General features: G+C 41.2%; 1 protein-coding gene across 2 annotated transcripts in view; it reads left to right on the top strand.

Moving 5' to 3' along the window:
• Positions 1-16990, top strand: part of WDR48 (WD repeat domain 48) — a 52159-nt gene that overhangs the window by 26692 nt on the left and 8477 nt on the right. For both annotated transcript variants that reach the window (XM_055414604.2, XM_088831799.1), the window contains 9 exons: positions 1399-1623; positions 3256-3330; positions 4882-4984; positions 5814-5911; positions 10353-10460; positions 10764-10860; positions 13354-13449; positions 15577-15682; positions 16598-16685. In XM_055414604.2, the coding sequence (XP_055270579.1) occupies positions 1399-1623; positions 3256-3330; positions 4882-4984; positions 5814-5911; positions 10353-10460; positions 10764-10860; positions 13354-13449; positions 15577-15682; positions 16598-16685 (996 nt within the window). The remainder of the gene's footprint in view (positions 1-1398; positions 1624-3255; positions 3331-4881; positions 4985-5813; positions 5912-10352; positions 10461-10763; positions 10861-13353; positions 13450-15576; positions 15683-16597; positions 16686-16990) is intronic.

The raw sequence follows: 16990 nt of genomic DNA, 5'->3' as shown, positions 1-16990 counted from the left end.
ACTCTGTATTTCCTCAGCTGCTTTCAGCTGTGCATTCTGGGTTTGGGATTTACCTCTTTACTGTTGTAGATTACCCAGCCTGTGAGGACTTCCAGCCCATCATCTTTGCCTTCCTTATCCTAAAGTTGTCAGACCTTATTCCCTGTAGATACGTGGTCTAGGAGCTGAGTGATCAAAGCTTTACTAACAGCTTTGCCACCTCAGCGAAGCATCTTATCCTGGAATGGGGCACTCCTCGCTGCCTGCTCCCCGTTACACTACCTCAGTGCTCCTGCACACGTGATGAAGGTCTCCTTACAACCTTACTGCTGACAGTGTCTTTCCTGGTTAGTCTCTTGGTTCTCTTGCAAACTAGTTATAATCAATGATTAAAACACTGATGCTCCTGACAGCTTATGGGGGAGTCTGTTAGTACGATGTTTGTTTAATTAAACATGTCCAGAGTTCTGAAAGCCTTTTAAGTCACAGAGCAGGCCAGTTAATCCTTAGTATTCCTGAAGGCCTCACCTGTTCAAACACTATCCAGGTCTCCCAGCCCACAACTATCTTCTCTTCTTTGAAGTTCTTTGCCTGCTTGATTTCATATACCAGCACCAGCAGTTGCTTTCTCCTCAGGGCTGTTTTTTCCCCAAAGAAATAAGCATTTATCCCTTTCCTCAGGTCTCCCCAGTAACTGGTAGAGAATACCAGGCATGCTGAATGCAAATGTGGGATGGCTGGTTCTCCCTGTTTCTGTCACACTCAGTGTGCTCAGCTCTGATTTAAGTACCAGCAACTTGCATGTAGGTGAGCCTTCAGCAATATCAGAATTGCCAATGTTAACTCTGAATGGGGAGAGTTTACATTTTGTATTAATGGATATTGAACTCGAGGCTCATTTGGAAAGTAGCCATGCTCACACAGAGTGAGAGGCAAGCTGGATTTTGCATTTGACTCTTGTCAGTAAAATCCAGGAGGCCTGGCAAGTCGTCATGAATCCAGAGCGGTGAGGGAGAGGACAACACAGAGGTGTGGCCCAGGGCTCTGGGCTGGTGCGACACTTGTCAAACCTGGCGTCCAGACAGGACGACCTGGAGAGCCTGTCAGAACACAGGTTGCTGACCCCACCAGAGTTTCTGCCTCAGTAGGTGTGGAGTGGGATGCAAGATGGTGATGCTGCAGGTGGCCAGGTCCCAAGGAAGTTTTCCTCAGAGGGGTCCCTACTTGAGCCTGTATTGTTGCCTTTAGTCATCCCAGCCTGTGATGCATGCTTATCAGAAGTCTTTTATCAAAGGCAGGAATGCAGGTTGTTAGAGATATGTTTTGACAATATAGAGTCAGGAGAGAAGCCAGGAGCAGAGCACAAGAAAACAGGATCTTTTTTGGCAGTTTTCTAACCTTAGCTTTCTCTATTCCCAGTGCCTTTCTGGCAGTTCAGATGGGACAATCCGCCTTTGGTCCCTTGGCCAGCAGAGATGTATAGCAACGTATCGAGTGCATGATGAAGGTGTGTGGGCTCTGCAGGTCAATGATGCCTTCACACACGTGTATTCTGGAGGAAGGGACAGGAAGATTTATTGTACAGACCTAAGAAACCCTGACATTCGGGTGCTAATTTGTGAAGAAAAAGCGCCAGTTCTCAAGGTATGTCATATGTTTTAGTTTTATGATTTAGATTGTTACATGCACTAGCCAAATACATCAAAATCAATTTTAAAACCTGAGTCACCTGTTAGGTTGTAAAAAAGATACTTCTTAGCCACCCGTAGAGGAAATACTGACTTCCTGGGAACATCGGGGATAGATGACTGTCACACTGGCAAATCCTGTGAACTGACCCCCCACAGTGCTCCTGTGCTCTGCTGGTTTTCCTAACCTGTCCTTAGGGGAGGAATAAGAGGAGTTCAGGTATCTGTGAGTGGACAGCAAAGCAGAAATGTGTCTATTGTGTCAAGTGGGGGATGTGGAGGAGTGCTCCTGAAGAAGGGGGAGAGGCAGGTTCAAATTGCAAACCATTACTGTCTCAGACTAGCCTGGGAGGTGGGTACTTGAGAAGCCATCCGAATTGACACCTGCTAAAAGTGAAACCTAGCCTAAAAAAAATGGCCAGTCGTCATTGACAAGATGTTCAGTCTCACTGATATTCACAGAATTGCACGTTAAAACAATGATGAGGAGATTTCCAGATTTAAAATGGAGGCATAAGGACAGCACTCTCCCCCCCTACCAACCCCTTCTCAGAGATCATCTGAAAACAAGGAAAGCAGGAAACAGAACTTCAAATACCCATCATCTACAAAAGTAAGTGACATCTGACACTCAGACCACAGTATAGGAGGAAGAGCTGAAACAGAATACAGGTCAAGTGAGACACTTGAGAGGATGCCTGTGGTCTAAGAGCTCACGTCATACTGGCCAAGGACAGTTCCTTAAAGCAGATGGCGCAGCCTAATGGACAAAAGCCATAATCCTTTAGAGAAGCAAGAGAGTCGAGGCTAAAATCGTAGAGACACAGCATGTGTGCAGGAAGCACGCTGATGGGGAGAGACAGGTGTGGAGGAGAAACTCTGCGCTTCAAGTCCTGCAGCTGCCAGGATCTCTGGGCTGTGGAGAAAAAGATGAGAAGTATTTAGCACAGGCATAAACATAAGGAGCATCACTTTGAACTAAAGAGGATTCCTGGTTGCCAGTGTTTCAGCCCTGTCCTCATGTCTCCTAACCTGCAGTTTCCTGGTGCAGGAAGAATAGTGGGCAGATCACTTCATTTGCATAATGTGTACATAGGTGTATATTTATTTTTATATGTGCAGTATTTTAAAAATACAGGAGGACACAGTAAACTGTTCCCATTGTACAGTTCTGTTCCTGGGTGGGGAGTAGGCATGGTACATTGCATGAGTACCGTTTACTTTTGCTGTCTTGTTAGAATGGTTTTTGTTTTTCTTGCTACAATCATTTCCAAAGAAAAAGGAAACTTATTTTCTTGTTATTAAGAACATAAAAACAGAAGAGTGGTAAAACCAGAAAGGGACAGTAAGTCATCCTTTTGACTATACCCATTTAGAACCCTTAAATTAACCACACTTAAAACTTGAAGCCATTGTTTTTAAGTAAGATGTCACCCCATTCCATTTATGAAGGGCTCTAAATTCCATCATCAGAGAGGCCCTTTCATTCTTCTGTGCATCCCTGGCTTTTAACACATCACCGTACAATGTTTAATGAAGGAGTTGCAGTCAACATTCCATACAGCGGTATTTTTGTACCTTGTTTCAGATGGAACTTGACAGATCAGCTGACCCCCCTCCTGCAATTTGGGTTGCAACAACAAAGTCTACAGTAAATAAATGGGTAAGTGAGCCACTGTACCAAATCTGGCAAAGTACCAAATGCTCAGTGTGAGTGTGACTGTCAGTCAGCTCAGTCCCTCAGTCGTGTCCGACTCTCTGCGACCCCGTGGGCTGCAGCACGCCCGGCCTCCCTGTCCATCACCAACTCCTGGAGCTCACTCAAACTCATGTCCATCGAGTCAGTGATGCCATCCAACCATCTCATCCTCCGTCATCCCTGTCTCCTCCTGCCTTCAATCTTGCCCAGCTTCAGGGTCTTTTCTAAGGAGTCAGCTCTTTGCATCAGGTGGCCAAAGTATTGGAGCTTCAGCTTTAGCAACAGTCCTTCCAGTGACTGTTCAAGACTGATTTCTTTTAGGATGGACTGGTTTGATCTGGAGGGACTCTCAAGAGTCTTCTCCAACACCACAGTTCAAAAGCATCAATTCTTTGGTGCTCAGCTTTCTTTATGGTCCAACTCTCACATCCATGCATGACTACTGGAAAAACCACAGCTTTGGCTAGATAGACCTTTGTCGGCAAAGTAATGTCTCTGCTTTTTAATATGCTGTATAGGTTGGTCATAGCTTTTCTTCCAAGGAGCAAACGTCTTTTAATTTCATAGCTGCTGTCACCATCTCCAGTGATTTTGGAGCCCAAGAAAATAAAGTCTGTCACTGTTTTCATTGTTTCCCCATGTGTTTGGCATGAAGTGATGGGACCAGATGCCATGACTTTCAGTAGCAGGACAAAAATCCAAAATTTAGACAGTGGCAAAAATCTGATCACCCCTGTGAATGCAGGTGTGATCCTAAGGATTGTATAAAAATTAAGGTGATAGTCAAAATACAGCTTCTGACTTCTTTGTCAGGAGCCAATGATACACATTTAATGTGCTGAGCATAGGCACTGTGCCCTGACAAAACCAGTAAAGATTACTACAACTTCTGACCTTATGAAAGTGTATTTGAAAAGAGGCAGTCCAAGTACCAGCACAGCAGGGAAGCTCATTAGAATTCTGTTTTTCTAAACATAAGAGAAAGCAAAATTGTTTTTTCAAATTCATTTCCTTTTTCTTCATAGCATAAAGAACAAAGATTGAAATAAAGGGTAAGCAGAGTGAAGTAAAAAAAAGTACTTTTAATTAAGATTTAAGAATAAATAGTTAAGTTTTAAGTTAAGAATTAAGATTTCCATTTTCTTGCTTACCAGACTGTGGATAATAAAAGAGAAAGTGTTTGCCTTTATTCTTATTTTATATGTAGGTCAAGTTGTCTCTCTTTGTACTTGTAAAAAAAAACATATCTTGTCTAAATTTCTTTGTGCCAATATGAGATCAACATAGCTTTACCCAGAAGAGTGCCTAGTGTTCTCTCCAAAAAGACAACATTCCTTCTTAATTTTTATTTTGTATTTTTTAATCACAGTAGATAATTATACTTTGTGTCTAAGTATTTTTTGGTTGATGTTATTGGGTTTTTCTTATTTGCTCTTTGTTTTTCTTGCCACTTTAAAGCTATTGAAAAGCTTATAAAGCATAAAATGATTAAATAGTGAATTTTATTCCTTTTAGACATTGAAGGGAATTCATAATTTTAGAGCCTCTGGAGATTATGACAATGACTGTACAAATCCGATAACACCCCTTTGTACACAGCCTGACCAGGTTATTAAAGGTAAGTAAGAATATTGGGATGTGTTGTACCTTTTATTGAGGTTAACCATAGTCACTAAGAGGTTGACAAAAATAAAGGAAATGACCTTCCTTTAAATGTAATTCTGATGTCAAGAAAAGGCTAATCGTATATTGACTTATTTTTAATAAAAGAAAAAATATTTTTAAAATGCTATTTAGTGGCTTTAAAAATTGGGCTTTCTTGAATGCATCTTTTTGCCAAGCATTAGACTGATAATCACGGTATTGGTGAAGCCAACAGCCACTCTGTGAAAGAAACAGTGCTGTCTTTTGGCACAAGCCAGAATGGGTCAGGTCTGGCCTCAATTCTACCTGCTACAACTGGAAGTGGCAGCTCTGATTTCAAGGTCAGAGTTTGGGACTAGAGTGTTGAATGATGTGTGTATCTATAGTTAGATGTCCATGCCGCTACTGTTAGGATAGCATGTCCATTCAGGAGGCATAAAAAGAAGTAAGACGGGAAGCAAACGTTAGTAAGAGATGGAACTAATTCAGAGATGTCCTGTCATCATTTGGACTTTTCCCAGTGAGTAAAAAAATTGTTAAGATGTTTGCTCTGTAACAGTTTTCTACTAGTAGTCCTTTGACGTGAAGAAAGTCTTTTCATCTATAATCTGTACTTAAAATCAGACAGTTTTTCTTTGGTTAGCTTTAAATTGCCTTAGACATAATTATATGTTCCTCTGATTTACCTTCTTTCTGGGGGCTACTATGATTTACACTTTGTTATATGTCACTTAACATTATTGCTGTACTGTGAATTTAAATGTAGGATTGTTTTACTAACTGTGTGGATTTTTTCCCTTTAGGGGGTGCTAGTATTATTCAGTGTCACATTCTTAATGATAAGAGACATATATTAACCAAAGACACCAATAATACTGTGGCATATTGGGATGTATTGAAGGTGAGTGTCTTTGTAATTTAATACAGGTTACTGAATTCTGTATCCCTCTATTTTTTATTGTAGTCTGTATGTATGTGTGTATATGTTGTTTGTGTGTGTGTGTATATATATATATGAAATAACCAAGATAATATATAAATAAAGATTTAAGTGCAGCCTCATTTTGGAGTATATATTCTTATGTGAATATTAGATAAGGCCATAGTTTATCTTTTTAAGTACCCAGAATTTGAATGGAACCATTTTCTCTGTTAGTGTATTGCCAATTGTGTTATGCTTCCTTCCCTGAAAATGAATACTTCAGAGTTCCACATCCTTGATGCTCTTGGCATTTGGGGCCCAATAAATCTGTTGCAGGATGGGGAGGGAGGATCTGTCCTTGCATTGCAGGGTGCTTAGGAGCACCCCTTAGCCTCTACTCAGTAGATGCCAGTAACCGCCTTCATCCCCATCCCTGCCCCCCATTTCGGTTATGACAACCAAAAATGTCTCTCGACATTGCCAGATGTTTAGATGGAGGTAGGAAGAAGGATGCAAAATCACCCTAGGTTGAGAACCACTGGAGTACACAGAATAATTTTGGCTATTTCTTAGGATTTATACCCATCTCTGTGAACATCGGTTATGACTTTTGAGTCATGTTACAGTGAATTCTTGGATAATTGAGATGTATTAAGCTGTTCAGCCACATTCTAAATAGCACTGAAGAATTTATAGACAAATTGAAAACTTTGCTTTTAGGATCCTGACAAATGGCCCTTCTTAGTGTTGTTGGTATATTTGTTCTGTAAATATTTCTGGATTAAATGAATATTCAGTTCAACACAGTGCAGAGAACTGTGTTGAGTGTCATAAATGATGAAAAATGACCCCTTCTGGTTGGAGGCACAGCAGAACACAGGATGGCCTACATACAAAGGTGGTTACTTATATCTGGAAAAATCAGGAGAACTTCACGTGGAGAAATCATTTAAGCAGGGCCTTAAAGGATTCCAGCAGATGGATTATGGGAGGGCATTTTAGGAGGGTGGAGTGAATAACGAAGACACAAAAAAGGAAAGTACGTGCTCATTCAGGGCCAGGAGAGCAGTTCTGTATAATTGGGAGACCTGAGTGAATATAAAGGAGTAGTAGGGGTTTAAGGATGAAAAGTGAGATTCATTTCCCACAAAGTCATGAGTTGTAGGCCTCCAGACTTGGCCAGTCTTTTTAGCACTTACTAAAGATTCTTAGATGAGTTTAAAGCCGGAAAGCTGTCTAGTCTAACTAGTTGAAGTCCTGGTAGAGTCCTGCTATCTGAATGGGAGGTAGTTCTACTCAGATGGGGCACTACGCTGACATGCACCATCATTGGCATTTTTGTGTCCCTGGCAGTGTCCCATATCCAGATATTAGCCCTTGAGGTTTTAAAATCAAGTGATCAGGCAAAATAGAGATGACATTAAACAAAGGTATGAAAGTCAGGAGTGCTTTAGAGTTGAACAGAGCTGCATTCTGACCTTGGCTCTGCCACCTGCCAGCCAAATGATCTCCAGAATATTCTTACCTTTGTCTTTATTCCTAAAATCTGGGTCTTACCTATTTCTTGGTAATATTAAGGGGATGTTTGAGCAGTATTTATTATAATGCTGCTTCTGCTGCTAAGTCACTTTAGTCGTGTCCAACTCTGTGCAACCCCATAGGTGGAAGCACCAGGCTCCCCCGTCCCTAGGATTCTCCAGGCAAAAGGAGTGGGTTGCCATTTTCTTCTCCAATGCAGGAAAGTGAAAAGTGAAAGTGAAGTCACTCAGTTGTGCCCGACTCGTAATGACCCCATGGACCACAACCCACCAGGCTCCTCTGTCCATGGGATTTTCCAGGCAAGAGTACTGACACATTATACTTAGGAGATTGTTGCACTAATACAGTGAAATATCATATTCCTCTGGAGTAGGGTGGGAACAAACAGGCATTTAAAAAAAAAAAAAGAATAATTAGATAGTTCAGTTCAGTCGCTCAGTCATGTCCGACTCTTTGTGACCCCATGAATCACAGCACGCCAGGCCTCCCTGTCCATCACCAACTCCCAGAGTTCACTCAAACTCATGTCCATCGAGTCCGTGATGCCATCCAGCCATCTCATTCTCTGTCGTCCCCGTCTCCTCCCACCCCCAATCCCTCCTAGCATCAGACTCTTTTCCAGTGAGTCAGCTCGTCGCATGAGGTGGCCAAAGTATTGGAGTTTCAGGCCTGTGGATGAGTGATGCTTTCTCAATGGCTCAGTGAGTAAAGAATCCACCTGCAATGCAGGAGACACAGAGGTGTGGGTTCGATCCCTAGGTTAGGAAGATCGCCTCAAGGAGGAAATGGCAACCCACTCCCATATTCTTTCCTGAAAAATCCCATGGACAGAGGAGCCTGGTGGGCTTCAGTCTATGGGGTTGCCAAGAGTCAGACACGACTGAGCGACTAAATACACAAGAAGAAAAGGAAGGAACAGAGATTAGTGCTTGGCTTCTGGATTAGTTTGGAAGTGTTACAGGGAACATAAGAGGAAAAAGGGTTATTGGGGGAAAGGGACATGCTGAGAAAGGTAACAGATTTGAGTTTATGTGGGATGTCTGGGTCGAGGTGTTTGCTGGGCAGAGAGCTGTACAACCTAACGTACGGATGAGGAAGCTGGGCTGGAGAAATGGGTTCTTCTGTCATCGCCTGTGGATTATAACTGGATCCGTGAGAAGGTAGTTTCCAGTAGATACATCTATACTGAAAATGGAAGAAACCAAATCGTCTCCATTTCAAGAATATTTAGAAAAAGAAGCCAAAAAGATGTATAATAAAAGAGGGGTAAGAACGCTCAGAGCCAGTGGCAGCTCAAGGACTAATTGTCTCAGAAAGGAGCTTGTAGTAAGCTGAGCTAGCCTGCTGAGAGTTTGCGTGAGATAACAGAATGGAGTGTGCATGTGGATCTAGTCAATGAAGAGGATGGCCTCTGGGAAGAACAGTTTCTGCCAGGTGGAGTGGGTTGAGTAGCGTTTGGGAGGTGAAGAAACAATGCGAACAGAGACGATCTTTGATGACATTTGACTGGTGAGTTAGGCAGAAGAGGCAGTGACTGGAGAAGATTTAGAGGTGAAAAGGTCAAGGGAGGGTTTTGTTTTGGTGTTAAGGTATTTTTAAGATGGGAGAAATTTGATCATGGTTCACTGTTTATGGGGAAAGCCAGAAAAGACATGAGAGGGTAGATGATGGTACAAGGCCCCCAAGACACAAGAGATGAGGTGGTCCAGGTCCAGCAAGAAGGGGCACCTTTTTCCTTGCACCGGGAAGAACAGTAGCAGAAAGTTAAGGGGATTTTGTTGCGGCTTCTCTTTTTTTTTAAAGCGTAGAGGTCAGAGTCATGTGCTTAGGGCAGTTAGAGAGGTGTTGGTGGCACGGTCAGAAATATGAGGAAAGTAGAGATTTAACAAAGATGTCGTGGGAAACTGAGTGGGCAAACAAGTTCCAGGTAACCTGAGTAACTGTCCCATTTATAGTTGGAATACTGTCAAGGATTTCAGAGGTCGCGATGACCTACCTGTGTGTTGTCCACGTGAATGTTGATGTTGTCCAGGAAACAAGCAAGATCGCAAGATGAGTTGCAAGACACTGAGCCAGGCTCAAGTTGCCAGTGAATGCGGGACAGTAACCACAGAGGTTACTAGATGGCAGTGAGGAAAAGGGGGTACAGTTTACTGCAGCTGAATGATATGGGCTCAAAGAAAGTTTTTACATAGTGATGGTGGAATCATGGTCTCTGTATGCCATTAGGGAGTTACGGGATATAGAAGGAGACATGGAGTCACCCTTTGAGAAGATAGCTGGTGAGATGGGACCCTGAGGAACGAGCCATGTTGCTGTTAGGAAGAAGAGGTAGAGGGGACATTCTGTCTTGTGGTTCAGAATTGAGATGAGCTGATTGGAAATGCTCCATGACACCAGGTGAAGTTTGGAACATACTTTGGGGGAGCATAGGTATTTAGGGAATGAATAAGAAAGATTATAATGGTCAAGAAAGAGAAATTTAAGATTGCTGCCTATATTATACCTATTATCTGAAGGTAGCTTCTTAGTTTTCTTAAAGTGCTTACAAACTGCTTTTTGTTCCTTCAAGATTTTTTTCCCTTCCTTTGACATTGGTTATAGATAAGTGTGGTGGTATGTTATATCAATATCAGCAAAATTAAATTACAGTTTGCAAAAAAAGAGCATTTTGTGGTTCTTTAATTTAAAATTTTACTAGGAGGTAGTTATTTAAAGGTAAATGCTTTAAGATAAAAATGTTTGATGACATTCTTTCTGAAACATATTTTAATCTCCATTTTATTTAGGCAAATGTGCAAAATTTTGAGTAGCTAAGTCAGAGTCAAATCAATTGACCACTTAATAGTAATAATTATCATACTTTCTTTTTGATGTATAGGCATGTAAAGTTGAAGATTTGGGCAAAGTGGATTTTGAAGATGAAATTAAGAAAAGATTTAAGATGGTATATGTACCAAATTGGTTCTCAGTAGACTTAAAAACAGGGGTAAGTTAGCAGTTGATATTTGTGCAATTTGGGATAGTTGAAAATTTCTCATATAGCTGAGAATTAAGTATTATTAGTTTTGGAGTCCTGTGTTTTTAAGTTTGAAAGGAGAAGGGTTTGTGCAATTTAACTGCCTTTTCATATCCCAGTATATTGTAGTTGCATTGAATCACATGAAACACATTTTGATTCTGAATCTGTGGCTTAGCACTCTAGTCAAATATTGCAAATAAATAAGGATTTAGAAACTTACTTGAATGTATTCAAATAGAATGCCACTAAACAATTTTTCTCTTTTGACAGATGTTGACAATTACTTTGGATGAGAGTGACTGCTTTGCTGCTTGGGTTTCTGCAAAAGATGCTGGCTTCAGCAGCCCCGATGGGTCAGATCCAAAACGTGAGTTTGTGTCCTTCCTTCCCTGCCTCCTTCCAAAAGAGTAGATAGATCTGTGCTGGTTTTTTGCTATGTGCTCATCTTTTTTGTTTATAAGCAATATTTGGGTTTTTTAAAATTTATTTTAAAAATTATTTTTCAAGAAATCTATATTATTCTCTCATATGGAAATGGAAAATATTCCATTTTAAGTGTTTTGGGATCTTGAGTTTTCTCACAGTGTATGACTTAGCTTTAACAAGCAGGTAGCATACTCTCTACCCTTAAAGCATTCTGGAAATCTGTTAGGTAAGGATAAGTGAAGCTAAGAAACAGTTTTTCCCGCTCCAATTAAAAAAAAGAATTATTGAAGTATAATTGACATCATGTGTTGGTTTCAGATGTACAGGATAATGATGCAGTATTTGTATCAGTTCAGTTCAGTTCAGTCACTCAGTCGTGTCCGACTCTCCGCGACCCCATGAATCACAGCACGCCAGGCCTCCCTGTCCATCACCAACTCCCTGAGCTCACTCAAATTCATGTCCACAGAGTCGGTGATGCCATCCAGCCATCTCATTCTCGATCGTCCCCTTCTCCTCCCACCCCCAACCTTTCCCAGCATCAGAGTCTTTTCTAGTGAGTCAACTCGTCGCATGAGGTGGCCAAAGTATTGCAGTTTCAGCTTTAGCATCAGTCCTTCCAATGAACACCCAGGATCGATCTCCCTTAGAATGGCCTGGTTGGATCTCCTTGCGGTACAAGGGACTCTCAAGAGTCTTCTCCAACACCACAGTTCAAAAGCATCAATTCTTTGGCAATCAGCTTTCTTCACAGTCCAACTCTCACATCCATACATGACCACGGGAAAAAATCACAACAATAAATCTAGTTAATAGTTAACATCTGTCGCCATGTATAGAAAGTTTTTTCTCTCGAGACTTTTTAAGATCTACTCTCTTAGCAACTTTCAGATGTGCAATACAGTATTAGTAAATATAGTCACCATGCTGTATGTCACATCCCCATGACGAATATATTTTATAACTGGGAGTTCATACTTTTTGACTCCCTTCACCCATTTTGCCCATTCCATTACTCCTACCCCCCAACATCTGGCAACCACCAATCTGTTCTCTGTTTCTATGAGCTCTGGGTGTTTTTTTGCTCTTTTGGTTTCAGATTCCACTTGTAAGTGAGATCATATGGCATTTGTCTGTGTCTGACATATTTCGCTTAACCATAGGCCTTCAGGGTTCATCCTTGTTGTCACAAATGGCAAGGCTTCATTTTCTTTATGACTGAATAATATTTCTTTGTGTGTGTATCACATTTTCTTTATCCATTCATCCATCAATGGACAATGAGGTTTTCTGTAAATAATGCTGCAATGAACATGGAGCTGCGTTTATCTTTTTAAATTAGTGTTTTCGTTTTCTTCAGATAAATACTCAGAAGTAGGATACTAGATATGATAGTTTTGTTTTTGAGGAACCACCATACTGTTCTCCACAGTGTCTGCACCAACTTACGTTCCCATCAGTAGTGCACAGGGGTCCCTGTTTCTCCTCATACTCTCAGACATTTGTTATTTATCATCTTTTTGATTAACAGCCATTCTGACAGGTGAGAGATGATGGCTCATTGTGGTTTTGATTTGCCTTTCCCTGGTCTTTGGTGATGTGGAGCATGTTTTCATGTACCTGTTGGCCATCTGTATGTCTTCTTTGGAAAAATGTCTATTCAGCTCTTCTGCCCAATTTTTTAGTCAGATTTTTCCATTTTTTTGCTATTGAGTTGTATGAATTTTTTATATATTTTGGATATTAACCCATTTCAGATCAATAATTTGCAAATATTTTCTCCTATTCAGTAGGTTGCCTTTTCATTTTGTTGATGATTTCCTTTGCTCTATAAAAGCTTGTTAGTTTGATATGGTTTCACTTACTTATTTTTGCCTTCATTGCCTTCATCCACCAAAATCACTGTCAGAAAGCTTATTGCCTGTGTTTCTTCTCGGAGTATTGTGGTTTCAAGTCTTACATTCATCTCTTTAGTCCTTGTTAATTTGTGTGTATGTTGAGAAGAGACTTATCTTCATAAGAGTCTATTATATTTTATTAATTATATCTTTGATCAGTATTCTTCTAAGAATGTAGCCTGTAGAAATAACTGATATATATCAAAATATAGCGGCTTTATATGGAAATAGCCCTAAAGAATACAATTTCTGTTGTTGTTTATTTATTTTCAAAGAATGGCTATATCTGAACAACCAAATAGAGTATCTGTTTGCTTGATATTATCACTGCTTTAAACATTATAAGATGAAATTTTAATAAGACTTTGTGAAATACATAAAGTCTTTCTTTTAGACGTCCTTGGCATTGAGTTAAGAATGTAACATCAGAATATGTGGAAACTTTTCATTTTTATTGCTTTCCCTCTATTTTTAAGTTAAAACTAATGTTTCTCTTTTCTGTTTTTTTTTTTCTTTTTTAATTGACTCTTTTGCAGTGAACTTAGGAGGACTTTTACTCCAGGCACTCCTAGAATATTGGCCTAGGACACATGTGAATCCAATAGATGAAGAAGAAAATGAAGTAAACCATGGTTTGTATTTTTATATTAGGATAATTGGTTTTAAAATTACTCTGAAGTTAAGGATATTTAGATTGTTATCCTGAGAATTTTTTTTAAAAAAATTTTTAAGCATTTGCTAAAGTATGATATAATAAATAGTTATGGTATGCCCAATTTATTGCCCTCCCTTCTACATGCTAAAGAATGTCCATCCAGTCTTAACTGAGATATCAAAGAACTTTTAATTAATGAGACTACACAAGGTATATGGAATCAATCCTGTGTATTCAGGTGACCTTTGTCCTTGAAAGTAGGCAGCTTAGCAGGTTTATTCTAAAGGTATTTCTCAGGATGTCTGTGGACCTGCTGGATTTACCTCCAAAGCTAGCTGTTTAGCTGCATTGGAAAGCCAGGTTTGTCCTTGTGAGGCATGCTTCACATTGGCCTGAAAGGTAAATATTCTCTAGTCTGATGATCTACTTGATATTAGCTCAAAAAATTAACTCCCAACTCAGAAGTGCCAGGGTAAGTGAATGACTATGTGTAAAGAATTAATGTCATTGAGGACATTCAGAAGCTGTCTGTGCCACAGGCAGCGGCAATAACTCACTGTGCAGCACAGGAGAATTTGGAACATATGAGTTTGGCTCAGTCTGATTAAAGAAAGGAGGGGAAAAGACTTAAAGTATCACAGCTGATACGTAACCTTGAGTCCCACTCACTGAGGACTTGCTCTGCTAAAGATTCTCTGAAGATTGCCTGTTTGTGGTGGTCAGCAGTGATGAAGCCCTCCTGCCAGAGACTTAGTTGTGGCTGACTCATTCATCCAGAATAATTTTTGGAGTTTAAATCTGTTTTGCAAGGATGGCATGCCTCTCTGTAAGCCAGTGTCCTGATGTCCCTGTCAAAGAGAGAGCACTGACCCTACACATGATGGTGTTTCTTTTGCCACCTGGCTCACTTCATTCCCCTTCTAAATTATACAGTGAACTGTGAGCCAGAGCCAGTGGAAAGAGCTGCTCACAGAGGGTGAGAAAGCTAGGGCTTTCTGCTGTGGGCTCTTCCATTTTATCAGCTGTGCAGTGGTGGGCATGCCGTTCCCTGTTCTTGACTTGTCTGTCTCCATCTATAACCTGACTGGGTGCCCTCGGAGGCCCACGGAGCCGATAAAGACTAAGTAACCAAAACAAAGTGCTACAGGCATCATCTCTTGAAGGCAGACTTTGGTTGGGGGAGTAAAAAATAAGTAACAGGAAACACCAAATCATCCTTAAAATCAAATTGGCATAGTGAAGGCAGGGCAGGACTGAGTCAAGCTCAGGTCACGGCACAGTCTACATATCTGGTAATCCTGCTGGACCTACACGACACACAGTGGACACTCAAGCTGCTTAGGCTATACGTGGTGGGCAGCTCAAGTGTTCAGAGGCCTATAGTGAGTTGTAAGTGAGGATAATAGGGATAGATGGGCATGGATCCCTCCATTCAGGCACTAGCATTCTGGTTGGACAGAGCGCTGCTTACATCTGCATTGCGTGATCAGAGCTGGTGCTGTGAGAGAGGTTCAGAGAGTGCTGTTGGGTTCAGAGGGCGAGATTGCTTCCAGATTCCTTCAGAAAGTGGTTATGAACAAACTGGCACTTGAGGGGGAGTCAGCTGCAGAGAGCTGACTGAAATGAAATCTGCAGAGAGCAATAAAAATGAGTTTATGACCTCTTTGAGATTTTGTTTTTCACTAATACCATTAGTTGTGGCTGCCATTAAATATAACTTCTTTTTTTCTGACACAAATTTCTCTGTGCTTGGTGTTTTACTAATCCCCACCCCGCCAGCACCAAAGAAAAGAGCAGATCATCATTTATACGGAGACTGTTCTAGACTTCCCTGTGGCTGAAGTAGATGGTTATGTTTTTGTCTTAAATCTCAAACATTAATCTCCTCTAAAATTTGTAATCATTTCTCATGAGGTATGTCACACATTGCTGTATTTCTTATTTTCAGGAACTTAACTTTACCTTTATTTCCATGTCTAGCTGACTTACAGGACTTTTTAACTTAAAAATCTTGCAGTGGTTGGGTCCTGTGAAAACAAAATGTTTAGAATCTGTGTTGTTAGCACTGGCTCTGGATACTGATGCCATCTATATCTTTTCCTAGTAAATGGGGAACAGGAGAACCGAGTACAGAAAGGAAATGGCTACTTTCAAGTGCCCCCACACACCCCTGTGATCTTTGGTGAAGCTGGAGGTCGCACCCTCTTCAGGTATGGGTAAGAAGGGCTAAGAGTGCATCCTGTTTGCCCTGAAGTCTGTTGTTAACTTCTAGGGGTGTCTGGGTTTCGGTTTTTCACCTCCCTGAAATAGTTAAGTGTCTGATGCTGTTAGACCCCATCTTAATTGAGAGCTGAGCCTCTAGCGGTAAAATGAGGTTGATACCTTGTGGAGGTTGATCGCCTTGCCTCAAGGCAGCTTCTCAGTGGTTTCTGCAGGGTATGCTTTTTCTCACTTAACCAGCAAGACTGCCAGGGTAAGGGGACAGATGACTTCACCAGAAGTCCCCACCCACAGGACAACATCTGAGGAGATAAATTCCCTCAGACCGGGCCCCAGGGAGATGGACTGGGCTGCTCCTGGGAACTGTCATGCCCAACAGTGGCTTGACCTGATCCTTCATGAGGGCCTGCAGGCAAGTGCTAGATTGGCTTCACCTCCAAGTTGCCAGCCAAGGCCCAGGAAATGTCATGGGAGAAAGCCATGGGCCAGAAGTAAGAAAGCTATTTGTCTTGCCCTTGAGGGCAGAATTCTCCTCCTTGATGGTGATTTCCTGAGAGGGTGGTTACTGAAAACACCCTGACCCCACCTTGTGTGTGCAGTGCCATGCTGTAGCACTGGTGGGCGACCTCACGCGCCTTGCCTACACCCAGCTTCCCGTCCTCACCCAGGGACCCCAACAGGCAGCTGGAGTATATGTCAGCCTCAGAATCTGGGAGCCTGAGTTTTACGGCCTGCTTTCACTCTTAGCAGAAAGAGTCATTCTGCCTGCCTTCTACTGTATTTTCTCAGCTGTCAATTGGGAGTTGTCCTGAATGAACTCTGTAAGGTCCCGCTCTCTAACGTTTATTGACAGTGATGTTGGGCTCTGTGCTTGTTTTGTCACTTACTGCATGACTTATGTTTAGGCTGCTCTGCCGAGATTCTGGGGGTGAGACTGAGTCCATGCTTCTTAATGAGACGGTGCCACAATGGGTGATTGACATCACTGTGGATGTAAGTGTCCCCCACTCCCACTTTCTCTTCTTATTTTTTTCCAAATCATGAAGAAAATTAACTGTATTAGATTGTATGATCTTTCATTGAAACTAGACTGCCAAGTGGAATCCTCTTCTGCTTCTGTGCAGTTCCAAAGCTGCAGAGAAATATTATAATTATGTCTCTTTCTATCTTTATTTTTAATGTATAAAATGTGATTATCAAAGAAAATAGTAATAAGGTGAAATTCCCATCCTTTTCCAAACACTCTCTTCCATTCACTTCCTATTCTTCTTCCCAGAGGTAGTAAATATTAATAGCTT

This window comes from Moschus berezovskii, chromosome 24, assembly GCF_049115385.1.
Source record: "Moschus berezovskii isolate FMDL1 chromosome 24, NW_MosBer_1.0, whole genome shotgun sequence".
In the NCBI taxonomy this organism is placed as follows: Eukaryota; Metazoa; Chordata; class Mammalia; order Artiodactyla; family Moschidae; genus Moschus; species Moschus berezovskii.
This window is presented reverse-complemented; position numbering and strand designations above follow the sequence as displayed.